Source organism: Thermochaetoides thermophila, assembly GCF_000221225.1.
Source record: "Thermochaetoides thermophila DSM 1495 unplaced genomic scaffold scf7180000011812, whole genome shotgun sequence".
Lineage (NCBI taxonomy): Eukaryota > Fungi > Ascomycota > Sordariomycetes > Sordariales > Chaetomiaceae > Thermochaetoides > Thermochaetoides thermophila.
Window position 1 is genome coordinate 932630 of NW_006383028.1, and position 26625 is coordinate 959254.

Below are 26625 nucleotides of genomic sequence, written 5' to 3' on the forward strand. Positions count from 1 at the left end.
GACTGATACTCTATTTTTTTTTTTTTACTTCGGCTGGCTACGCCTAAGACTGGCATGGGGTCAGCACCAAAGGTTTGACGATTAGTCTGTTGCTGGTCAGGGTTAAAACATCCTGGCATGTTTCAGGAGTACACCGGTAGAGTTTGGAAAGAACACGAAAAAGCCATGACCTATTGAAAGGAGTCAGGTGAATATGTGGTGCTCAGCTTAACTCTTGTGGCAGATAATGAATCCAGTGCCATTTCGAGAAAGCTATTCATGCGACTCATCAACAAGGCCAAGATACTTTGTTGAGTCAACGGGTCAACGCTCCATCCAGTATGATTGACGGCCAGTTGCGCGACAACTTCCCCCTTGCGGTCCATTTGATACTGAACCGTATCTCCCATAGCATAGCTGAGCTCTCAACTTATCTGGACACTGTTTGGTCCAAGATATCTCGCCATCATCTTGTGCGTTCAGCACTGCGATGAGGACCTTTGTTGCTAGAGGCTGTCAGATGTATATGCCGAGCTAACCCTTGCAATCAGTCGGCAGAGATATACATGACTGTGTGAGTTAGCACAAAGGAACCGAATCACAGTGAAAAAAACACAGCTGATCGACCTAATGAGTGCAGACATACCGTTGTTTCCGCGTATAAACGCGTCCCCATAAGTTCTGCGCTTGACGCCGTTGACATACTCTTCCGTCTTTTCAAGAGCGATGTTCATATACCCATCCACCGATTGAAGTTCCCCTGGATTGAAAGCAAAGAACTGTTAGGAAGGATACCTCTTATATCGGTCAAATTCGGCACGCGGAAGGCAAGGATAGGGCAAAGTCAACTATCGCAACAAAGAGGTGGTATACATGAGAGATACTTGCCTTTGTAGACAACGCCCGAATTTAGTTTGACTGTTACAGGGCTTCCAATAATTTGGCTCAAAAAGCCAGAGGGGTCTTTGCCATCAGGCTGGGAAGGCGCGCCGTTTTCCATGGTTTGCTGATCGCAAAGAATGCTTCTATGGTGTGCTGTGGACTTGATGTCTGCGCTGCAGCGGAGCGTCGATGCGGCCAGGGTAATTCCACAAGCGGTCTCAAGGCCCACAACAGCTGGTTTGGTGGGCACAGATAACACAGTATTTAACACTGTATGAGTAGGCATGCATGAGCTTTCGACAAATTAGCTGTCAACTCCCCTTACCCTTCAAGGTAGATAAATGACAAGACAGGTGGGTGATCTGCAAACAGCGCTTGCAGTTTACATACCACTGGTAGTGTAAGGAGCACATTCCGTATTTATTAATTATATTGCATGACTAGCTCAGTGGTCACGATGGACACTGTCTGGAAGCATCTGCAGTTTGTTGGACATAGCTCGATTCATCACCCCCTGGACACCTCTTGACCCGGACCTGGAAAAGTTTATGTTACAGATCCATATTGAAAGGTAGATAATAATGGTTTGTCCAAATATATCTCCGTCAACTCGCTTTCGGATCACTGCTGTTTCACTACAGGGATTGGACTTCGAGAGATACACCAGATAGAGAGTGTACCATCAATATCATCAGTTCAAGAGATGCCCTAAATCCATAAAGCAATTTTCACTTCCAACATGAGCCCTGTACATGGAAGCTGAAACACCGACCCCTCCACCAATTGTGCAGGTCCAATGTTCCTCGATTGCCACAACTTAAGTAAAGGCAGGCCCTGCCCGTGAGATGAACGTGGCTTTATCCCTGTCATCTCCCCTTTCCCACCACTGAGGAACTTGTCACCTACTTTATCAACTCGTTTACCAGGAGAACCCCACTCATACAGCTCACAAAACAACCTTGGGGTTGTCATTACTACCACCAGAATGGGCGGTTCTGCTTTTTCTTCTTTCCCGAACCCACCATACACACCTCGGATGCCTCCTGATATCTACGAGAGAGTCAAGTCCAAATGCCATGCTGCACTGAGAGAATTATTTATTTGCGTGGCAACCCCAATCCCGGGACCGGAAAAGAAAGATCATGGAGACTTGGACGTCCTCGTTGCACTTGAGAGGCGCTTTCTCAAAAACGGTGTTTCAAGTAATCCTCATGACCTCATGGGAACCATTCAATGCCGTCTCGATGCCGAATATGCCATTATCCATCCTTCTGGTACATTTGCAAACATGGCCATCAGGTGGCCTGAAGAATGTGAACAAGGCACCGAAAGCAAGCTCTCGTGTCATAACACCGATAGCGACATCGACAACTGTGGGTGCAAGACATCGACTAAACACCAAAAGGTCATAAAATACGTTCAAGTGGACATTCGCATCTGCTCTGACGTGGATCAACTTTGCTGGGCAAGTGCTCGTATCCCGCGAACAAATACCAGTCAGCGCTAACATCCTCTCTAGTCTCTGTTCAAGCATGCCCATGGTGATATATGGAACATACTTGGAAGCACCATCCGTCCATACGGTCTTACGGTCGATGAGACCGCCCTTTGGCTGAGGATCCCTGAGATCGAAAAATTTGACCGAAATAAGGCTAAGGTCTTTCTCACCAAAGACCCCGTGGAAATTATCCACTTTTTAGGGATGAAGGTCGATGGCTTCTGGGATCAGCCGTTTAAGTCTGTTGATCAATTCTTTAACTATGTCAGTACTTGTCGCTTTTTCAGTTCTCGACCGCTGGCAGACGAAGATGGACACGTCGAATATCCCGCGATGGATAATCCAACCACAACAGCCGAGGTTATCAGGAGAGAGGCAGGGAAGGGGCAAACCAAAGCAAACGACCGCAAGCGTATGAAATGCCGTCCAATTTTCCGTCGCTGGATCAACGAGTTCATTCCCAGCTTGCGTGCGCAGATGGAGTGCGTATCCAGGGACCCGGTGAGATCCATTACTGACGCTCGAGTGGCAACCCGGAATGAAGCGTTTGCGCGTTTTCTCTTGGAGCCAGAATACAAGCGAACATTGAGGGAATGGCGACGTCAGCGACAGGAGTTGGAAATGAAGAAGCTGGTCAACGAAATGGTTTCAGACCTTCCAAACCCTCACTATAGAGGCTGTCTAATTTCGGCCATGAGAAAGATAATTCTAGAGAACGACAAATCGTATGGGATACAACCTCCTACCTCTATTATGGATGCCGATGGCCTGTATGATGAGAATGTTGTCAGGAAGTTCATCCAGGAACATTGGCGGGATGTGGGAGAAGCAGCGTGGACGATGCAGCAACAAAAAGCCAGAGAAGCTATGGCGAGGAAAGAAGTCGCAAAGAATAGTATTCCTTGATATCCAGCAAGTTAGCACAGGTTTACTCGTCGGTAGCTTGCTGGTCGGATATGGCCAACAGTTTAAATATGGAGTGCTACAGACGTATAGCACACAAGACTTCCGTTAGAGGTTAGATAGGTACACCTACCTTAAGATACCCTGTGATGTTTTGGATGTATGTAACACTCCCTGTGTATCAATGCAAGGGCGAGCTTTGCCTCAATCAATCTTCCCATGTCATGTTCCAGGGCATATACTCCTAGGGAGATGATGGCTATACGTTGCTTGATACAGCAGAGGGACGGTAACAGACCCGAACCGTCGAGGCTACACAATACAGAACCGCCACAATTCCCAGATAGGCGCCCGCGTACTTATGCTGCGGATCCATTTACGTTGCGCTAGGGGTAATCAAGAGATGTTCAAGTTTGAGAAACCAGGAGTTTGTCTGCACGTGTAGATTACGTTCACAGCAGAAATATGAAGCACTGAGACCCAAGAATAAGTACCATCGGGCATTGCATAAGCATTTCGGCGAATTTCAGAGGGAGATTGCATCAATTACTAAAGATGAGTTTGACCACAAGAACTCCTTACTACTCCTGAGGGCAGGTATGTACAAATGTATCAAGCTGGGTTACCAAAATAGGCCCAACGAACAAGCGGGGAGAAAAAGGAAATAATACCATCAAGTAGGAAGTTTATTGTCGCTGCATCCTTCACCCTCGGCTCTTTGCATGATCTTATTCACATCCCCTCACCAGGGTTAAGTACTCTGGCTGCTCCTGTCTCGAAACCCGGATCCTCTGCGGTCTCATCAGTGTCTTCATGGGTTGACTTAGAATCCCTAGTGATGAAAACAGCCCTATCACCCCTGCGCTCCACATATGGTTTGATCAAACCTTTCTTGGCTAATCGCCTTCGGTGCTGTCGCTTTTGTTCCCATGTATACCGCGAGGTGTCCACGGTAGTGATATCAGTTCCAGTAGCGGCATCCCAGAGGTCGGCAACCCAGTCTGAAACTTGAGGTTTGAGACGGCTTATAAGGTTTCGACCATAGCCTCCAGCCACCCATTGGTCCAGCTTGACAGGAATCGCATAGCCCCAGGTTGGGTCATCTGGAGACCAGGAGCACGGAGAGCCTGGGTAACAGTATTGGGGCTTGCAGTAACGCTGGCAAGTCAAAGATTCAGCAATATACCAGAGAGTAAAGAGGAAGACGACAAAGCCAAGAACGGTAAATCGAAACTTCGGGCGGCGACGCCAAAGTAGAGGCAATGGAAAGTGAACATATGTAATGGGCTCTTGTATCGTGGGCTGCTTCCCATGGCAAAGAGAACATGATGAGTCTGTGGCAATTTCCCCAGACTCTCCGTGTGGGGTAGAAACAGTGCCGTTGATGTCTGCCTGCAAGACTTTACCCTCCAAGCGCTCGATGCCCTGTCTTGCCGTACGTATACCCAGCAACCCTGATTTGAGTGACCGATTCAGACGGTCAAAAACCTCGAGCTCCCTTTGTCTGTCCGGTTTCGTGTCGATGCTGCTTCGATCAATGTCTCGCTTACGGGAACTCAATTTTGTGTCCAAGTCACTGTCTCTGCGTAGGAGATCTTCAATATCATCATATGTCGAGGTTGAGTCCTCGATTTGATTTGCTCTCTGGATTTCCAACAAATCATCTTTGACAGTTGGTGGATTTGCAGAGTTTATCAAGGGACGGCGGTTTCGTGACAATGACCGTGCACGTCTACGAGCAGGCAACGACAAAGATCGGGAAAGAGGCCTTTCTGCTCCAACGGATTTTGTGCGCTTCTTCTTACTGTCGGTAAGGGTCTCTCTCCTGCTTCGAAGAATCAATGGCCCAGCTTTGTTAGCGTCATCATCTGTCGAGCATTGCTTATCCCTATTCAGCAAAGGATCGGTTACTCCATTATGATTTGAATTAAAGTCCGTAGACGCGTTGTCATCTGTCTTTTCGACCTTCACAGCCACTGGAGTTTCCACATAAGCTCCTGTAATCCGAGGAGTGGGTTGTGTTAAAGGATCAACCTTGACGGGCTTTGGGGTCTCCTCCACAACGCGATCTGCTTCAAGTTCTGGAGATGGGGCCCTCAATGATCCTCTTTCTGAAAGGGTGTCTTGGGGAGCAAAGAGTTTCATTTCTCCCTCAATGCGCTCAATTGGGTCTGAATCCGAGTGGACAAAGCTGGCCCGTTTGGAAAGTCGTGATTCAGAAGACAAGCGCCGACGAAAGGGAGCAAACCCAGCGATCGAACTGACGTCATTCTTAGTGCCGCCAAGCAGCTCCGTCTGCCCGACAGTAGCTTCGGCCGTTCGCTGTAAGCTTGTTGGAATGCCTGTGGCCTCCTCAGCATGTAGCTCAGCTTCCAGTGTGCCTTTCGTCGCAGTTGTCAAATGTCCAGAATCCTCCCCTGCATCCTGGCTGGGGAGCGAATCCCCGTGATGAATGTTTTGCGTCTCCAGTACATGGCCATGCTTGATCTCTCCAGCTTGATTTTTCAAGAAAGGGTCCTCATCACGACAGGTGTGAGCAAGTGCTTCCTGACTGACTGTGATGGTTTGAACTGGCAGACTTGACTGAACTTCGCTTTCAATCCTGCGAAGCCGCATTCCAAGAAGAGACGATTTCTGGGATCGCTCCCGATTTTCTTTCGAAGCCATGTCGAAGAGTGGGATGTGGATTTCGTTTCCAGCTTGGTCGTTTCGATGCGCATCTGATGTTGCAGCGGCCAGTATTCCTTTGGACAGTCTCTCAATTTCGCGAGTCCTAGACTCGGCCATAGAATGACTTAGTTCTGCCTGCGACTGACCATCCGGGACGGGGCTAGAATTAGGAACTCCGCTTTGACGATCATCTGTCGACGAGATCATAGCTTCTAATGTGCGAATATCTTCAAGACGAGTATTGCGTGTCGTTTGGGCGAGGTTATCGACGGAATGGTGGCTATGTAACTCGACTTCCCGAGCCCGTATCTCGTCAATCTTGGTGTTGCTGCGGCCAATCGCAACAGGGGGGGTGCTAGAAGCTTGCAAATCTGACGGTGTGAACTCTGCATCAGTTTGCCAAGCAAAACCCTTGTTTGGTGTCTCGGCACCAGAGAGGGCGGTGCCATGGTGAAGGTCGTGGTAAGGATTGAGCGCGCCTTGCGCCGAATCCCCCGATCTCCGGGATGGAGTGGAAGTGCCCGACTCCCGCTTCCTACTTGAGAGTCGGCGCGAGAACCATGTTCCAGAAGGCCCTGTTTTACCCGTCTGAACAAAAGGGGTGCTGTCCATATTCCCACGGCTGGTCTTGCGCACCAGGCCTATGCCTGTCTCGACAATTTTGGCTCCGATCTTGGATTTTGAAAACAGCCCGTTGCGACGGGAGGAGCTGTCAGTGCCCGTTGTTTCCAGAGCATGTTGGCGGAGCTTCTCATCGAAAGTGCTGTCTGACATATCGCTCTGCTGAGAACTCAAGCTGCCGTCGTCAGGACTGTTCCCGGAATTGGTGTCGACCGAGTTTGGATTGGCCGTCGTCTGCGCACTACCGGGTCTTCGCAAGGATCGCCACGATCGAGGAGCAGGACTCGGGGATCCTTGATGAGCAACTTCCTCCTCCTCAGCAATCCTATAAGCCTCTGCGAGAGAGATGCGCTGTTGCGGAGGTCGAGGAATCTTCGACTCGGTCATATGTCCAGGTCTGGTGTCGGAGTCACCATCCGAGCTGGCGGGACGGGGCGCGTCCTTCGGGCGTGTTGGCAACGAAAATAAACTCTTTCGCTTGGAAGGGCTCGTGATGACAAACTGCGAGGTGAAGCGACTCTTGGGCTGGGCAGGCGCGGGATCGGGGTGTGCCCCGACTTGCTCGTGGCCATCGCGTTCCATTGTATGCAGGATGAATGGTGATGCACATCCATTAGCGGAAGGGAAGTTCTGCAGTTACTGGACAGGATTGCATGTCGCAAGGTCGGACTGAAATTGAAGGGCACAGGTCAGTTGGTTGAGCGAATGAGGTGTCATGGCGGGATTGCACAGTCTGCTAGCATCTGGCCGCGCTGGGCCAAAGAAAGGCAACCAGCGCAGATTAGGTTCATGTTGTCTGGGAACCTACCAAGTAAAATGGTATGCATGCTCAGCTTGCTGCAGTTGTTGCCTTATGTATGTAGGCCCGATGGTTGTCGAGCCGAGCAGTCGGAGCCCAGAACTCCCACCCGGGGCTGCCTCCACTTGGCTTGGCAGCGGGACAGGGCACAGGCGGTAATCAGTATTTGCACCAGGACCAGCCCCATTTTGTTGAAGCTCAGCCAACCCAGGGTGGGAGTCAAAAGCACCAAGAAGTATCTTGGGTTGCAATTTTTGAAGAAAACCTTGAAAATACAGATTGATTGTGCACAATAGGAACTGAGTACCAGGCGTTACATACGATTTCGTGCACCTTCCTTCGACTGGACTGGACTGGACGCTAACCTGGATGTATCACAATAATCCGTTGGCTACGGATTCAGATGTTCGCAATTTATGGTCAACATGAAGCAACCTGTTAACAGAAACTCTGAACAGCCATATCGTAACCCTGATAGCCCATGACCCCGCCACTTGATGTCGAACAACCGTTGAACATAATGGCACAACCTCCTGTCAGCAAAATATTCAGACAGTGCGTGTCACTAGTTAAGTGTGCCCCTGTGTTGGTCGGTTTGAGCATCACATGGGACTCCTAGATATTTGGTATCTCAAGGCGCAGGCCGATAAACCCTAACCCTATAGCTATCAAGTACTCCAAGAAAGCTAGAGTCACTGCCTGCCAGTGCAACCGATCACCACGCAGAACACAGTCAGAGAATCTAGTACCGATACATACCGGGTATCTTTGTTAGTCTGTGACCGTGTGTACGCAACGAGTGATCTGGGCGAATTACTCCGTCAATGTACATAAACTGGGTGCTCTGAGCTGTGAGCCTCCTATCACCTCCATGATGACTTTCTCACACATTGTCCGCCCCCTTGGGCCATGGTACGTGATACAAATATAAGCGCTGACATGATGGCCTGGTCTTGGTGTAGCTACCACACCATTCCTTTTCTTTTTGAGGACCTGAGACTAATGAGATCTCAATAGCGAGGTTTACTCATCTTCTAGACATCACCTTGGGTTCTACAAATGTGTTGCAAATACATGCAGATACTCTGTTCCTTACGGAAGAGTTCGAGGACAGGAAGTGGGCGACGTACTGAAAGTCGCCCTTGCAAACCTTGTCCTTAAGCTTCCATCTCTGACCGTCGGCATTCTGGGTCAGGACACTTCTAAACCCCAGTTTGTTCAAGTGTCATCCATCCAACTGGAGCATCACCTCTTATGCATAGAGGACGGGAGTTACGACCCAAATGCCTGGGATACTAGGCTCCTCGGCATGCTCCAAGATCAGCACGATCAATTGTGGCCAAACATAGAATCCAGGCCACCTTGGAGAGTCATTGTCATCATTTGGACTCCATCAGGGGTGGATAGCCATCTGGTGCTTGATGTAGTTTTTGCTGTCCATCACTCCCTGGCGGACGGGAGAAGTACCGGCGTCTTTCATAATATGCTTCTCGAAGAGCTCAATAGCTCAAGAGGACCGCCTGCTCAGCTTGTTGGCAATACACTGATGATAACTGGCACATGCAAACTCCCCCATCCCCAAGAAAAGGTTATCCGCTTTACTATATCTTGGGCCTTTTTTCTCAAGACGCTGTGGCACGAACTTACGCCCACTTGGCTCCATCCACAAAGTCTTGAACGCCCCTGGACAGGCAGTGTCATCACCTGCGAGCCATGTCACACAAGGCTACGTCTCGTGACCGTTTCGGCAACCTTGGTCCCACAACTGCTTGCAACCTGTCGGCAATACCAAACGACGCTTACTCCATTGCTTCACATCCTTGTACTGGTTTCTTTAGCCCGACGCCTTGCTCCTCATGAAGCACAGGCATTTCGCAGTTCAACACCCATCGACCTACGCCCATTTGCGAGCGATACTTTCCAGGATAGCAATCAAAAAATTCCGTTCGGTGTATATGTGACAGCTCAGTCGCACTTCTTTGACGCTTCCGTTCTTGCAAGCTTGCGCACACTGGGAGAAGAGGCGATCGAGAACGGTACCGTCTGGAAGATGGCCGCAAAGTTGAGATCTCAGATGAAGCAACGTTTAGACTCGCTTCCCAAAGACGACATTACGAGCCTGCTTGGCTGGGTCAACGACTGGAAAGGGTTTTGGCTCTCAAAAGTGGGACAATCACGGAATGATACATGGGAGGTGTCGAATATTGGACTCATACCGACTACCAATATCACTGACTCAGATGGCTGGAAGATTCAACGCTGCATTATGTCCCAAGGAGCTTCCGTCGCTGGGGCGGCCGTCAACATCAGCGTCGCTGGTGTTCCTCGTGGGGACATATGTATTGCCTTGGGTTGGCAGGATGGAATAGTTGGCACAGGAATCATAGATGGGCTAGCTCATGATCTTCGGGGCTGGCTTAACCGCTTGAGCCAAAAAATGGCGTGATATAATTAATGTTCGCTTTTCGGGAATTGGAGGTAACCTTAGCGCCTGTGTTCACATCACTTTTCACAAGATGACAGATAGATGCACAGCATCCGCTAATCTTTTGATTCTACAACACAGCATACAAAGTGTAGTGGTCTGAGATACTATAGCAATTCATAGATTGACAACATATCTACGTTCGGTACACACAAGTAATTTTAGTATATGCCGTAGTAGTTTATACAGGTTTGCATTATTAAGCTTTTTGAGGTCGCTATCGATTTCAGAGGCTATATATCTGTAAATTTGTGTTTAGATAAGCTGTTTTACCTGCCCAGTTACTCAATACGCAAACACACGTCCCTTTTGAACTTTATGATTAGAAGATGCAAAGAGGGATTTCCAAGGCTCAAGGGTTGAAAGTCATACCTTCAGAGAATCAATTCACTTAAGAATTGAATTAAGTATGTTGGCCACCAAATTCCATTTGTGTGCATTCAAGTTTTTGTTCGCTTCTTACATAAAAATGGCCAACCGGATAACGCGGCATGTTTCGCCCATGTGTAATTTTACCGCAATAAACGCAAACTTTGTCCGATCTTGTTGCCGCCTAACAACCCCTCGCATCCACCAATTTTTGATACGATAGTTCCCGAGACAACCATTGCTAGTTCACTCGGCTTCCGGCCGCAACACGATGGCAGGATCCTTTATGAACAGATCGCCAACGTGCCTGGCGTGTCTGCGGAGGTTGGCACAACCCTTTGGGGGCGTCAATGGCAGCTCTAGTACCAGCACCGGACAAGCCTCCTTGGTCCAGATCCGCGCGAAATCGAATCGTTTGCGACCTCGCGATCAGGGAGTCGTTGTGCGCTTGCTCCAAGACATCCCTAAGTATGGCCGCAAAGGTAGGCGGATGGAGCGAAGCGGGATGCTGGCATGTTGTCATCGCAATTAATGGAGCACGCTGACCTAACCTTTGCTATTTGCCCTGTGGCCCAGACTCTATCTTCCGCGTTGAACGAGGTCGCATGCGCAACGAATGGTATCCGAAGAAGATGGCCGAGTATATGACAGCGGAGCGCTTCAAGGAGCTTGGTCTGACACGAGATAATATTGGAGAAAGAGATCCCACATTCGGCACCCTTGAAACCGACGTGGCATCGACCGCGCCGGAGGCAAAGCAAGAGGGCAAGCCCTCAACGCAGTTCATCACCTCGCTGGATGTACGTGGCCTGTTTTACTGATTGCATGGCGATGTGGCTGAGAAATGCTAACCGCGATGTGCCAACGCCAGCCGGCTGTGGCTCACCGCTTCCTGACCACATTGGTTCCTGATACTCTCACTTTTTACCGCAAACCAACCCCGACGACTCCGTCATCGCCGTCTCCCGTTTCTCCCCTCATCGCGTACTCCATTCCCTCCCAGACCACTAATCAGCATGGGCAAGAATCATCTATTTTTGGTTCCGTGTCTATCAATGATGTTATCTCTAAAATCAAAGAACTTTTGGCTGGGCATTCGGAGGCAAGCCGCGTTGCTCTAGAGCCCGAGAACGTCAGATTTGTGGACCTGGAAGACGGTACCGACAGAATCAAATCGTTAGGCCGCTGGCAGGTCACAATCTCGGTCGGAGACGAGATGGAACCCATCCGCAAAGTTGTCGAAGTGCTTCCTGAGGCTGCTGCTGCGACGGGAATTGATGCTGGAGATCAGCATGCAGAGAAGGGAATGCTCTCTGCCTATTCATCTGGACAAACAGGAAACATCTAGACTATTGCCGGGGCTCGCGCCTCATAGGTGCACAGCATTTGGTGTTGATCTTGATGGCTTCAAGGTCGCTTGTATCATACTTGTACATCAGCAAAATATCACACAGGCAGGCCAAGTCCTATCCAACATGTCAACCTCTTCAAGTACGAAAGTGGAACACTTGAACCAATGCCCTCTTCCTGATTCTAAACTCGAAGATAAATACGCTACTAAATTTTCTATGACCTGGGACTCAATTATTCTTCTAAGAGACTACAAATTGATTAATGATGAAATATTAAGCGTCCAGTGGGATATCATTTTGCGCTTTTCTTGTGTCTGGCTTTTACAATACATGCATAGATATTTGGGAAAAAAAAAGAAACATGATCTCATCTGTCTTCCATGTTGTGATTGTAATGACTGCACTGAACTTTAGGCTTCAGTGCACAAAGAATTCACTTCTTCCGATATGCAACAACCCGATAACCCAAGGAAGCCCAAGGAAGTCCATATGTTTAATTCATTATACGTGGATGCCAGTATCCTTGCTGGCACATGTATGCCCGGCCTTTACACCCTCCCGTTGGTCTGGTCAGCTGGCTTCGAGAGCACCACCAGTTGTAGAAGCAGCAGCACCTGACTGTTGCAGAGGCTCATGTGGTGGCATCCCCTGGCCCATTACTTGTTGTGTTGGGCTCGCAGCTGTCGGTGTATCAGCTGGTGCAGTCCGTAGTGAATTGGTCTCACTGGCGACAGCGCTTTCCCGACCTCGGCCTACACCGATCGTAAACGGCAGTGCCTTTTTAGAGCTCGTGCTGGATCGGCGCCTCTCGAGACTTTTGGACAAGGTTTTGCTGACCCCTTCAATGCCAGACGAGGCGCTGCTGCGGCCTATGACCCCACCTACCTTTGAGGATGCTCGCCCATGTGTGTGCATGTCGCCTGTGGCTTCGACATTATTGGTGGCGACTGTGCTTTTCCCAAGCCCAGGTGTTGATGGAGCCCCGGGCTTGTCTTCGACAGCGTCAATAAGATACCAGCGAAGGCCATCTGACAGGTCAAATGGGTTGTCGTTCTCTTCGTCATTTAGTGGTTCGGAACTTGTCGCGTTGCCTTTCTTTGTGCCAGCTCCCCGTGGCTGCTGGAGGGATTTAGAAAGGTCCACCACACGCTCTTGGATTCGAGTGATTCGAGCAACCAACCATTCACGGCTTCTCAGTCGATGTGATTCTTGTTCCCTTAGGAAATAGTGAGGGAATCCGACGTTGAATGCCGCCCACGCCCCTGTCGCCTGATTCCTGGTGGGGAGGAAGAGTGCAAGGTCGCCTTCCTTGAAGTGTTTGTAGGCGATCTTCTCGTGGGCTTCCTTTTGGAGAGCATGCGCCTTTTCTCGATACGCCCGAGCATCTCGCTGTAGCTTCCGGGCCATGTATTCAACATCTTTCACGCGCCGATAAATGACCTCACAGAAAGCGTCCACGTCAAAAAAGCCGAGTTGGGACATATAAGCCTCGTATTTGTCTGACTCGGATTGCTCATCTGTGCAGTTAACCCAGTTGAGAAGATCTAGCTCAGTACTACTAAGAAGGGGACGGCTGTTGCTAAGAGTGCCAGATCGACGCAGGGATGCACTGGGATCCGAGTCAGTGACATTTTGAGAGGACCGCTCCGAGCGAGGAATCTTTTGGATTGACATGCTGTGGCCCTGCCTGGTGACCGAAAACCCAAGTCTCTCCAGCAAGTGCGTCAAACGCTCGTTGTACGAATAAAGTCGCTGTGTAAGATCCTTTGTACGCTGTGATCGAGCATCGAAGCGAACCACGAGACCTGATAATTTGGACTGTGACTCTTGTAGTCGTTCCTTGACATTCCGAATCTCCTCCTCCAGAGCGCCAACTTGAGATTGACGCGCGGCAAGTTCCTCGCTGAGTGAAGCAACCCTGGCTTCCTCCTCCTCGAGGCGTTTCCGCAAAGTTCCTGAGTCTATTTCCCCGTCGTTGAGCCTTGAGCGGAGGTTTTTGATTTGATCGCGCCCATCAGCTAGTTCTTTCTCCAGAGCACGTAACCTCGCTTGCTGTTCTGCAACGGTATCCCGAAGACGCGTCGAGGTGTCCTCTTCGTTGGAGAGCCGACTTTCCACTTCTGCCTTATCCTTTTTTGTTGATTGCAGCGCAGCCTGCACTGTCTCCAGCTCTGACCGTAGCAAGGACTTGTCCATTTCTAAGCGTTGCACCGTCGCCAAGGTGTTGGAGGCTTTTGCCATGAGTCCTTCAATGAGATCACAGTGATCATCAGGTGCGGCGTCATTTGGCGACGAGAACTGGTACCAGAGATTATGTAATGCTTTGAGTTGTGCGTCTGCGGTCTCGGTAAGCGCGGCAAGCTTCTTGTTGAGCTTTTTGGACTCTTCGAGTGCTGCATGGAGCTGGCGCTCCTGCTCTTCTATCGTTTCTCTCTGCAGACGTGCTTCTCTCCGAAGGAAATCCAATTGACCTTCTGACTTGAGAGCTTCCTCCTGTTTCTCTTTTCTTAGTCGGTCCAGTTCAGATTTCAAAGTTTCAATGTGCTCATCGTATGAAGCCTTTTCGTTCTCGCGAGACTCGCCAAAATGCTCCATCTGGTCTTCCGTGTCTTCTAGACGAGCTTGCAAGCGCTTGATCTCTGCTTCGAGAGATTTCCGCTCCTCCGTAAATTCTCGTTTAAGGGCTTCTAAGTTTTGAAGGAGATCTCGCTTTGTTGAGTTCACCTCTTCCAGCTGAGCTTTCAGGTTCTCACGGAGAGCCAATTGAGCATTGAGGTCACCTTCAAGCGTTTCAGATCTGTGTTTTTCTGCAGCTAGCTCTTCTTCTAGTTGTTGGATTCGTTGCGAGAGAGCACCAGGTCCCTCAAAGGACTTTCTCTGGTCTTCTGACCCAGCCCGAGGAGATTTAACAGAGAATGTCGAATCATCACGGTCTGAAAGCTGATGGCTCGGCACGTGAAACAAGTTACCCAAAGTCGGGCGGGATGCTTGGGTCTGGCGGTGAAGTAAGTCTTCGAGTCGCCGAACTCGACTCTCTGCTGTTTTTAGCTTACTTTCTAATTTTAATTTTTCATCTTGGAGAGAGCGCATAAGGTCATCATCACCGCGTATTAGCAAGCCACTTCTTCCAAGAGTGGCTTCATGCAGACTCCCATTTTTGAAGGCTTTCATGCGTTTCGACTGCTGTTTCGTTGGGTTGTTGAGCTCTGCAATAATCTTGCCAACATCGGCAATGATGTCCGGGTCAGCTTTGTGGCTTTGCAAAAGCGCATGAAACTCGTCCAAGTCCCGCCGGGTCATGACCGGCCATTGTTCGTCTTCTCCCAGGAATTTGACTTCCAGTCCAGGGACAACGGTATCTGATCCGGCAGTTTCTGGCCCATAAGCATCTCCGATTGACTTGTGCCATCTCCTTCGTCTCTTGATTTCCTCTTCTTGGAAGAGGGCCACTTCATTTGCAAGTGTTGACGAGTCCTGCTTGAGTTTTTCGTGCCACTCGCGGCGTCGGATCGCTTCGGCAACAAATGAGGCGTACATGTAAGGAACTTGTTGAAGAAGCCTTAAATAATCGAAGGTGGCAAGTTCATCATCCTGGTTCACCGCGTTGAGTTGCGACTTAATGCTGTGGCTCAGAGCCGTGATCTCGGTAATGCTGCGCATGAATTCGATTGATTCAGCAGCCAAAGAGTTTCTTGCTTGGGTGGCCTCCCGAAGCATCTCATCTAGTTCCACTGAGCGTTTGGCCAAGCTTGGGAGGAGGCGCTCTGTATGACTTGCGGCAATCTTGGAAACTTGGTGAAGAACATCTCGAGAAGAGCTGGTATGGTCGAGGACCGTTTGGTAATCCGTGTTAATCTTTTTCGCCACGGCTTCTATATCGTGAAAAAGCTGCTGGGCTTCGCCAGCACGAGAGGTGACTGATCGCTCAACTGTCCTTTCAAATTCCCTGAATAAGTCCTCAGCATCATGGAAGAGGCGGCTGGCAACCTTGTCGAGATCAGCTACACGATTGTTGAATTTTAGCAGAGCGGAGGGAGCAAGACGGCCTGCTTTGCGCGCTGTGTCCAGGTCTACCAAGTCCTCAAGAGTGGTCTGGCGCTGAGATCGTCCTTTTGAATCACGGGTGCTGCGACCAGTCATATACCTAACCATTGCGGGAGAAACAGGAATGGCCCGCGCAAATGCAAGGTACTTTTCCCAGCCCGAAGCTAGCGCACCGTACTCTGCTTGGGCGGTGGGAAGCCATTTCTTGAACTCGACATATTTAGGTTCAAGCGCCTTGATGACCGATTCCAAATTAGTCACGGCAACATCAAGACAGCGCATCATGACATCCATCTCAGAGTACCGATTCTCGGCCTCCCTGGCCATTTGCCTACAGTCCTCGACCACTTTGACGGTCCAGGCCCAGCGAGTTCTGAAGAGCTCTTGCCATGATTGAAGCGACCTAGTGTCATCGATAGAATTCGGCGGGCTGGAGACACAGTATCGTTTTGGGAGAGTGACCTCGGACTTCGAGTCCGGCGGCGCTCCGTTCGCATGGGACTGAGCAAGGCGGTTATCATAGACGTACAATTCCTTCTGCCAATCAATGTCAGAATGAGGAGATACCAAACAAAGCGAGCGGGATTGCAGTTCACAAACCTCAAGTGGAAGGTTCTGGGGTTTCCAGGGCTTTCCTTGAGAGGTCAAAATGATCATGCACTGAGCGGGAATGGAAGTTTGACGCGCAATTGATGCCTTTGAATCATCAACTCTTGGAAGAGGAGATGAAAAGTCAGCACAACATATTATCCATACAATTATCGCCCTGTGCGCACAAAGATTATGGGTGCATACGATGAGAGTTGGGACACGTCTATCTGCAGGCGCTGGCCCGTATGGGCAACCAACACCTCCACTGCCATATTTGCTGAAGCATGCCTCTTCTCTTTGCACAAAATTTGGTGTTCAGTATATAAAATGCGTTCGGTATCTTTGTGGTGATGATGGTTTCCAGAAGACAAGCGTATGCTAATGCCGAGGAGGACAGGAGAGGCCACAGCTGCCCTTCCAAGTGCTCGCCGTCGTTTGAGGACCTTGCTGCTTCTATGTACTTGACGTAAGTCGCGGATACTGGCTAGTCGACTAGCAGGTGGTGGGCGGATACGCTGTGGGTGATTGGAAATAGCTTGAAGAACACTAGCTGGGCATTTCACAAGTTGGCAGTTTGCAGCCAGGCTGGTAAACCATGACTTTTTCAGCTGTTAAAAGCACGCCGTTTCAAGGCTGTTGGAGGTTGACTGAGTCTCGGAAGGTAGATTAGGTCAGGTAACTGGCCTATTCCTGCACATGCGCCCAGAGAGCTGTTGTCAGGCTGCGGGGCGCGCATCACCCAGATGGACCCACCTGCTTTAACGCTGACCTTCTGTGCAGTACATACTTTACCGTAAGGTTTGTCTGCCGGATTTGGTGCTACAGTATGATCAGATATTATTACAGCACTGGGGCGCTCTGATGAGACAGAGCTTTACGGTGTGTCCAGCACAGTATAAATACAATATTACTCTTTGAAATATACTGTAACTACCTCCATCAAAGCAGAAAAGCTGACCAGAGCCAAGATTCTTCTGCTTCAGAGTGGATACGTTCATGCATCCACCGGGGAACACAAATGTCAAGTCATCGGCAGCTCCGGTGAGTTTAACCTGTATACAATCCAGGTGTTTCATGTGTAACTATCCGAATATAAGGTAGGTATCTTTGGCTTGTGTTTTGTTTAGCTCTTGCATCGTTCCCTTTCCGCTTCCACGCGGTGTCAGCAAACCGAGCTTCCCTGAGGAGTGCCAAACGCGTATGTGTGAGCTCAGTCTGTCTTGTGGATAAACACGGTCACCCCAAATGCTGCAGGATAGGTATATATGCAAAGTCTCCGTGAATATGGCACATGTTATCTGCCTAACACCAATATCAGTATCCATGAATCGCAAGGATACGATTTATACAAAAGATCTCCGCTGATAGCAGACAAACGTAGGGTTCTAGAGCGGGCGTATCACGGCTGTATTTATCGTTAGCCCAGTACCCGTTTCGCGTTACTTGACACACTGTGTTCAAGGACCGTAGACCCAGCGTCACCTGGGACCGGGAAACAACCAATCGTCCTAAATTCTGTTTCCAGAAGTTTGTTTAAGTCTACTAGCTGGCTCTCCGCACCTCAACTGCGGAAACATGACATCCAATGACACAATCAATATTCCATGTCCTTTACCATTGACCGACGCAGAGACCAAGGTATTGCAACTCTTTGACAAGGTGCAAGAACTACAGTTGCAACTCGCTCTGCTCAAGTCCTACCAAACCCGCCAGGGCGGTCCAAGTCAGAAGCCCCTCTCTCACCTCTCTCTCTTGTTTTGCTGTGTAGAAGAATGTTTTGCTAACAACTAGCGGCCAGGCCATGAGCCAGTTCGCGCGCGAGACCGGGGTTCAAGAGATGGACGGATACGACTCCTCGAAGCCAATGCCGCCTTTTCTCTAAGAAACAGTGTTATTGAAACGGTGGTGATAACACATCCAATGTTGAATGCGGTGCACCATGCAACATATTCCTCTCCCCTCGAACGGTATGGAAACTTCTTGACATTTCTCATCTACTCTCAAAGTTTACTGCTAATGACCCACAGGGACCTGCTGCCTTATACTCAACAGCGGGATGCAATAGCCATGGAGACGGCTCTGAGCTGTTCCAATTTGGAGGAAGCAAAGCGGCAACTTGCTGACCTTGAGACCAATGTCCTTCGCACTAGTCATAACAACATGATGCTCGCATCCGAGCTGCTCAAAGTAGCAAGTAAAGGTCAACTTCACAATCCATCCAGAAAAATCGAACGGGCCAATGTCGAAATAACCAAATTGGAAGAAGAGGTTAAGAGCAGCTATTATCGATGGAAAATTATGAAAGGCGCAGCGGTTGCTGTCGTTGCCGGCAGCGGTGTCGATTGGGTTCGCAATGAACATCTCAGGAATGTTGTTCTCGATATACAAGACTGACGACAAGACTCTGTGCCGGCCTTTAGATCCACCTAGGCGCGTAGATATATGCCTAAGCTTCTAGGGCTTCAATCGAAGAGAGGCGAGCGTCAAACTTTACTACACTTTTCAAAACCCTTGGTTCTACCCGAGTCATTGAATGCTAGGCGAAATCGCGATCTAAGAAGTCGCGAAGTATTTAGCTACAAATCGCAGAAGCCTTAAACAGAACCTAATATTATTTTCGGGAACAAATATTTGCTGTTCATATTATATAGATGAGGCGGTGCTATGGTAAGGATGGCGGGGTCTCTTAAACGCTGCTTGCTGCTTGAAACGTATGCATTACATAGATGATATCGCCTAACCTTCGGTGACTGGGGTGCGAGCCATGTGTGTAAGTACCGGCATAGTTTACCTTATGAACAATGTGCTTGATGAGTATGCTTCTGTTTTCATTATCAGCTTCAATATGAGTTCAAAAAGCTTCCTCTTTTTTCTGGATGGCACACATTGAAAATAAAATACCTACTGGTTGTGTAAGCAAGTGGCTCAAATGAACCAAACAGTACGGAATCGCCCTAGGCACCGCCATGAACTGCACCTCTACAACGTTGGATTCGTCTTTGTTGCCAAGCATTTGCTGCTGTTTGGGATTTTCGCAGCCAACGCACTGACCAGCAATTCGCAGGGATGAACGATGTCGCGAGGGGCGCACCCATGACAAGCAACTTATTAAGAAGCTCCAACTGGCGCAGGTACAGCTGACGCGATTTATCTGTATGCGGTACCTTGGTATCTAAGCGCGAACTGACCCCGACATGACCTCCCAATCTGTAACGCAAAACTACCCGAGGACTTGGCTGGCTTGTCTGCTTATGCATGCACATTCATCGATGATCGATCAATGACTTCCAGAACTTCCGCAGCGAACCTAATTGTCAGTTCGAAATATGAACTGTTTGCATGCTGGGTTCCTCAGTTCGCAAGCAGGTACGTAGTGATATTTCCTGGGTTCTGCTTCGTATTGATTCTCAGTACTTTTGAGATGGAAATAGGTACTGCAATAATGACTACGGATGATCGAATTTCTTTCCTACTAAGTCGTCAAATGCCAACTATATTGTTCCTTCACTCTAAGCTCAGTCCTAGGTTAGGTGATATGCTTAGGGCTTCCAAGCATTCTTCGTGTACGCCTGATGAAATGCTTAGATTGAAGTGGTATATTATAAAGAGGTCACAGACAAAGATCCAGTGCATCCTCTTTAATGAGAATTGCTGAAACAGGTCGCAGAGAGAAAATCGCAACATAAAGCTTTTACGCATGACATCGAAAACTGGGAAAAGACCCGGAACTGTAACATTCCCCAAGAAAAGCAAGCGTAAACATAAATTCATGTTGTTATTCAAGAATTCTTAATGCGATGATATCTTTAAAGCGCAGTTTAGACCATGGCAGCCAGCAGAGAAGGTTCGCGGTGTCGGGCCACTGTCAGATGGAAGATTGCTGCCAAACCAGTGTTGTAGGTAGCCGGTACATGGATGCACTGCCCGGCTGTACAAGGATTAAAAGTACACTGTACATTGGCTTGGTCAGTGCTGGGCCACGAGAACCACTGTGGCATTGATGGGATGGTATGGGAAGTGTGGTGCCTCTTCGCCCCTCACTCGCGAATCACAGCCAAAAAATCAGCCCGCGCTGCTCCCATTTTTGTTATGAGGCAGGAGGAACCCCCGCCCCCCTCATTCAATCAGCCGCCCATAGTAAAATACGGGCAGAGGCTTCCCCCATCTCCCCTCTCCAAATCTCCCTCTCTTCTCCCATACAAAATCGCACCACGGCAAACAGGTTCTCCCGCGAATACCTGGCCTGACCTCGCAAAGCCTGCAACGCCCGCAATCTGGTGAGTACTTCTCGCCACTGCAAATCATTGCCCGTCACCCAAGTCACTCTCTCCTGATTCCAATTGGTTTCTGTGCTTTGCATTGGAGCTTTGGGGAGCTCGCTGCATCCCTTTCCCTGTAATTGTGCACACGCGCATCTCATCATCATTGCTCGAGTCGTCTTGGTCATTGCCTCCAACTTCAGTTTCTGCTCCCCACAGCCAAGCTTGATCCTCGCAACCAAAAAGTCGCGTCCACTTCCAAGTTCGACGCGCATCCTCGCACCTGTCCGTCCATGTTCCCATCTATCATCACAATGCCTACACAAAATTAATCGCCTGCACAACTGCTAACGACACGTGCAGCTTTAGCAATTCTCATCAGAACGCTAACTACATCTCGACTAAATCCCATCCAAAGTATGTTTCTCAGTCGTCTTGTTGCTGCTTAATCTCTTCATTTGATATCCTATCGTTCCCCGTCGTTGCACTCGATATGTGCGATATGGCGATGCTTGCCCTGAACCACACGTACCGCGTCGCTGTACAAATTGCCAGCTTCGGTTACCCTCATCTCCCTTCTCACGCCAAGTTTTATCGATTTCTATTCCGATGCCCTCGCCTGATGCAATCCAATTGACCGCATCTCTGGCGCGCCGAGAGGGTGCAGCTGCCATTTCTGATTCATGTGCATCTGGCCTAGATGTATTGCTTTTGAAAGAACAGCAGGAACTGACTGTCCTAGGACCCAAATTAGCCACCATGCCCAAGGCCGCCACTAAGAGCAAGTCTGGTAAGGGGGCGAAAGGTGGGCGCAAGAAGGGTGAGTGCTACCTTGGCACATATTATGGTCTATTTGTTTTTGGCACGCTGATTAACCCTGCATAACAGATCCCAATGCCCCCAAGCGAGGCCTTTCGGCATACATGTTTTTCGCCAACGAGCAGCGCGATAATGTGCGCGAGGAAAACCCCGGCATCTCTTTTGGACAAGTCGGCAAGATCCTCGGAGAGCGGTGGAAGGCGCTCACTGATAAGCAGCGCGCCCCTTATGAGGCCAAGGCTGCCGCCGACAAAAAGCGCTATGAAGACGAGAAACAGGCATACAATGTAAGTTGCTATATTCCATTCTCGGTAGACTAAATGCTCATTGACCCAGCAGGCACAAGCCGATGGCGATGATGACTCGTCGTCGTAATACATGTTCATTTCCTCTTTGACTCGTTGCCTTTGCGACTAGTCTTGATCATCGGTTGATATCCAGTCAAGCAAGGCAATGCTATTAGCATGGGGCTTTCTTTTTCTTTACCCTTGTATCTTTGGGACGGACGGTGTTGCTTGGGGCAAATGGGTTTCTGGTGTTTTTTCTGGCATGGTTTGCGCGAGGTTTACGAATTACGGGATCCGGGATGGAGGATTCCATTGGCATGGGAAGGGGTTGGTTCATGCCAACGAGAAGGGTGCAAATGCCTGGACCCTATGACATGTATAACAGAGCTTTTGGTTCTTCCGTTTGTGTGTCCGCAGTTGTCCGGGATAATGCCGCTTATAATGTAGAAGCTTCTACACCGGTTTGTGCCAAACCAGCATACGTAGGTATGTTGGACGTTGCTTCTCCTGCCCATTTTCTAACCACATACCCTACAGATCTGTCGAGAGCTGCCCTACGGGAGCTTCTTCTCCCGCAGCGGTCCGGCCTTGTTTTTTTTGCACAACCCGAAAAGGGCAGCATTCTTTCAGGCGATTCAATTACTTAATTCTGGGATCTTCTGTTGGTCCAACTTTTTTCCGTATACCCCCTTCGTTAGGTGTTCGATGCAAGTATACCTTGGATATACATATGCTTAGCTGCTATGTATTGTATGGAGCTGTCCATACTACTTCCCTCGCTATGACCAATCCTTGTTGTTCCATGCTGCCCCTTTAGTAGGCAGCGATCCTAATCTAGGTATCTAGCTATCAACTGCTTGTCTGCGACTTGTCATCAAACGCTACTGCCAGTGCGCTGAAATTAAATGATGTTGGTCAATCAATACCAATATGATTTCATCTAGCAGACTGCGGCTATCGCGTAGTTGAGGGAATGTTTGACTTGGTCCGTGATCTTTGTGCAATGTATAAAAAAAGGTAGTGCACCGTCAACATGCATTGTTTTGCCTTTTGATGCTACTTGCTCTACAGCAGAGAGGCCGCTGCGGCGTCGGCTTCGTGGCGTTCTCTCGTTGATGCATCCCCTGTGGCACCTCGCTACGGCATCCTCTTGGTGCTTGCCATTTGCCATCCCAAAGAAGCCTTTTTGCGTCTTCCGAGTTAGTGTCGGAGAGTGCATAGCTGGAAAGCTTGATAGACAGCTCGGTACTTCGCCTGGCTAGATGTTGTTTCACTTAGTACCTCCAAAAAATTTACCCAAGCGTTATCATGGCTGGCTGTAATCAGAACCCGACCAAAGCAGCAACCGGTGGTAAATATTCTCTTCAATTTGGTTTCTCTCAAGCTATCAGGCTGCGAGACGATCTGTGCTGTGGTGTCACGGGCAAGCATACCAGTCTTCCATAACCATCTCAACGTAGGCATTGAAGTTCGGGCCAAACCTCAGTGATAGGTATCAGCGGAAGAGTTGTCTGTGTGGCAGCAAACGATCCATCACCTGTTTATGCATAAGAAGCTCTTAGCGGGTGGTCAGGCGAAGCTTGGGTGACCAGCCAATGTCAAAAGCCAAGTCAAGGCGACCATTCTCAACTGGTGATTTGCTCTCCCTCACCCCTCTCACACTCACATAAGCATTGGTGCTTGTTGGAGACCAGTAACGTCCCTGTCCTCACCTCTCTCCTTGCTTACCCCGCCCGACTCATTTTTAACGTCAATCGACTAGCTCCGCATCGCCTATATGTACCTTGCACAGTCGTTGTAGAACCAAGGGCCACATCTAAGACTGGAGCACGATCAAATCCGGGTGCACTTCGCCCAGGACCAAATGGTCATGGTGACTGGGGTCAACCGCGACTTGACACAAACAGTAATAGCCATATTTCCTCAATCCCTGCACACCCGGCCTACATTGAGCGAGTGAAGTTAAGGTTTTATGGACGCTTTCAACATGGAAGCATTGGTACCTGCACCCCTCATAGTCCCTAATTATAGGCTTCATCCTCTTCTGCTAGAATGTTGTCGGCAAGCAGAAGAGGCCAATCTTGTTGCCAGAAGTTTGGATCAGCTCAGGATAGCTATTGCAGAGACCTTCCATGGCCACCTCATCGCTCTGGCAGAGGAGATCCGAAGCACATGCAGGCTCCTCACAGATCTCGCTACTCAGTCTCAGCTGCACATCAGCCGAGTCACGATCCTTATTGACCATCTCATGGTTATCTTACCTTGCTTAGCTAAATCTTTACGGGATATCATGTCCTACTACAACGACAAGACCCTGACCAAGGAGCTGAGATGGAGAAAGATGTACAACAAGATGACTGAAGAAGCAGCGGGGCTTCCTCTACCTCAACGCTTTATCTTATATAACCACTTCCTGACACTCTTGCTCCAGATGTTGACAAGGTATGGGACATGGTCGAAAACAGTGTTAATGATGAAGTTCTAATATTGGGACCAGGTCACCAGACTTTGATCTGAACACCATTCACTCACTTCGTCAGAGAATTCTCAAGCTCCGTGATCAACGCGGTATCCGTATGCCCATTCCCCGATAATAGCCTCACACTTTGCCCGAAACATACTGACCCCATTTCGAGAAGCACATGCTTCCCCTCATACAGGTACTCTAATCCATCAACACGTGCTGCCTCTACCGGCCTCTATACAGGAGCGGGTGGGTAACTCGGATGATTCATGGGTTTGAAGTGTAATAGGTGCATCATTGACACCCGAAAGCCCGCCCATTGGGCACAACAGATATTCTCCTTGCCGCTACCTTCACGAACAGAACTAAAACATTTAAAACCGTGAGCACCACAACTTGTTTCTTTTGCAACACCACAGTAGACCTCTGACCTACTCTAGCTCTAAATGCCATGGGCCCTTTTATCTCTGGGGCCAGGTCGCTATCCCCCCAGATTCTGAAATCCTGTTCCGGCGGTAAGTGATCCATTGCTTTGAACTCAGTGATATAGCCAAGCTCATTAGCTAATCCAACCACCCATGATGCGTTTCTGGTGTGGTTTTTTCGTAGATACTTCGACAACAATACTATATCCATTTCTGCATTACTGAGGAGACCGGATCAGTGCCCTTATTTTCTTTTGAGGGTCATCCAGAACGATAGAGATTTGTACTCTATGTACGGTGCTCATGAACTCTGCATCAATCGCGAGGCAAGCGCGCTGCAGCTGAAAAGATGGAGTCAATCGGGGCAATGTAGTAAGCTGTGGGCAGTGCTCTACTTCATGACGTGGGAAGGCAAGCAGCTACCCAGTTGGCTGTCCTTTGACAGGCCAAATATCGTTTGGCTAACGTATCCACAGAAATGGTATTGTTTCACTGCACCTTTGTTGCACTGAAGGCTAGGAATGCCTTGACTGTTAGCATACATCCAACAGAGTTCAAACTGCACAGAGAGAAACGGCTGTTTCAAGCGTGAGTCCACCCCTTTGTTCTACCTATACGGCATATCACAAAGATTTTACCTGTCTTTGTAACTCTCCTGGTCATTTCCTTGACAGACTCTTGACTGCACTTCTGGGTATAGAAGCTCACCTCATGCCTGGTGTACATAGGCAAATCATCGATGATGGCTTCCGGCATTCCCTGATCGTATTCGAAGACCTACATACCCACGGCCTGCGGCTACACGCTGCTGTCTGGGACGGCGAACTACGTCAATGCCCTGTTTGGACTGCTTTCAGTAGGTCTCACAAGGCAGGAGTTTGTCAGGTCAACTAACACGACACTCATTAGTTACCCATCAATCGAAATCCCCCACTTGGCTCATTCGTCGCTCAAAGCATCGTGTCTGGCTCAAGGACATCCAGCTCTATGTATTTTGCGACAGTTATAACCAAGAGAACATGCGACAGAATGAAGTAAGGGCATTTGAAATCCGGTTCGTCAAAGAAGAAGGTATGCTGAACTTCCATTTCTATCTCAAGACTGTTCTTTCTCTTGCTCCTATAGTTTCAAAGTTTGAGACTGATTGCTTTCAGCTGCAAAAAGGTTCGAGGAATTATTTGTAATGAGATCATCGACATCTGGCAACTCGTCAGATACTGAGAGTAGTACGGAGGCGTCCGACTAGCTGATAGTCTTCTCTTTTGTCAACTTTGCCCTCTCTCCCCTCCCGGCGAAGCATTGATTTGTTTAGACTTTTCAGTCATGAGTGGGTTAAGGAGGCCAGTGACCTTCTTCTGTTCCACCAGAATCCACAGGGTCGAGCCACTTCACAAAAACAGCCAGATCTACCTTTGTAATTTATCTACTGGCTGGAAGAAACAGAGTTGGTAACAAGGTCAAGTGTCTGTCAACTAAGGGATGGTGTGCCATATGAATCTATACCATCAACGCGTCAGGGAAACACAAAAACTAACTACCTAAGCTGCTGTCAACACAAGAAGTAGCACTAAGGAAAGCGAGCTTTGACAAGCACCTGTCAGTTACTGTATATGTCAATCTTCCATCCTCCCCCTATTTACGAAGGAGCCGTGCCGGTATGAAAATATAGTGTCATCGCTGATCCCTATCCAAAAGTGGTCACGCCATAATGGCGGGTTGATTTGCTCAGGGAGACTGTAAAAGGCGAAGCAAAGGCAGCTGGGATCTTTTGCTCTCCAAACATTGTGCCATGCAGACTGGTAAGTTCGTCAGGCAGCTGGGTACCTAAAGTAAGGCAAGGTAGTTGGGTAGAGGAAGGCAAACAATCTTGAGGCTTGATCCACCTACCTGGGTACCTACCTGAGGTAATATGTTACTTATCTTGTGGATCCGTCAGGCACCAAATGTTGATGACCGGCACGCATGCGAAATGGCTGTTCAAAGAGACTGAGGCCACCTACCTCTCTTCGACATAGGAACAACATCCGAGGTTGGCGAGGATTAAAGGGGAGAGAATCGGGAGACGCTTGATAAGTGGGGATAATGTTTCAACCGAGACGGGATTGGCTGTTGTACGGGCATGAGAATGATGCTGGCCAGATTGGGTCGTTCTGCAGCAAAGGTCGTGCAAAGCAGACA

The 26625-nt window shown here is 49.0% G+C and overlaps 4 protein-coding genes across 4 annotated transcripts; 2 read left to right on the forward strand and 2 right to left on the reverse strand.

Annotated features, from left to right (window-relative positions):
* Positions 1–3994: 3994 nt before the first annotated feature.
* CTHT_0010270 (uncharacterized protein) lies at positions 3995–7135 on the reverse strand (the record flags this gene model as incomplete). Its single annotated transcript, XM_006691487.1, has 2 exons — positions 3995–4389; positions 5068–7135. The coding sequence occupies 2 exons, from the start codon at positions 7133–7135 to the stop codon at positions 3995–3997; spliced, it is 2463 nt and encodes an 820-aa protein (XP_006691550.1).
* Positions 7136–10477: 3342 nt separating this feature from the next.
* On the forward strand, positions 10478–11554 carry CTHT_0010280 (uncharacterized protein; the record flags this gene model as incomplete). The annotated part of the gene is made up of 3 exons (XM_006691488.1): positions 10478–10688; positions 10783–11006; positions 11078–11554. The coding sequence occupies 3 exons, from the start codon at positions 10478–10480 to the stop codon at positions 11552–11554; spliced, it is 912 nt and encodes a 303-aa protein (XP_006691551.1).
* Positions 11555–12128: 574 nt separating this feature from the next.
* On the reverse strand, positions 12129–16259 carry CTHT_0010290 (uncharacterized protein; the record flags this gene model as incomplete). Its single annotated transcript, XM_006691489.1, has 2 exons — positions 12129–16139; positions 16203–16259. The coding sequence occupies 2 exons, from the start codon at positions 16257–16259 to the stop codon at positions 12129–12131; spliced, it is 4068 nt and encodes a 1355-aa protein (XP_006691552.1).
* Positions 16260–21211: 4952 nt separating this feature from the next.
* On the forward strand, positions 21212–21646 carry CTHT_0010300 (uncharacterized protein; the record flags this gene model as incomplete). The annotated part of the gene is made up of 3 exons (XM_006691490.1): positions 21212–21272; positions 21341–21558; positions 21611–21646. The coding sequence occupies 3 exons, from the start codon at positions 21212–21214 to the stop codon at positions 21644–21646; spliced, it is 315 nt and encodes a 104-aa protein (XP_006691553.1).
* Positions 21647–26625: the final 4979 nt, after the last annotated feature.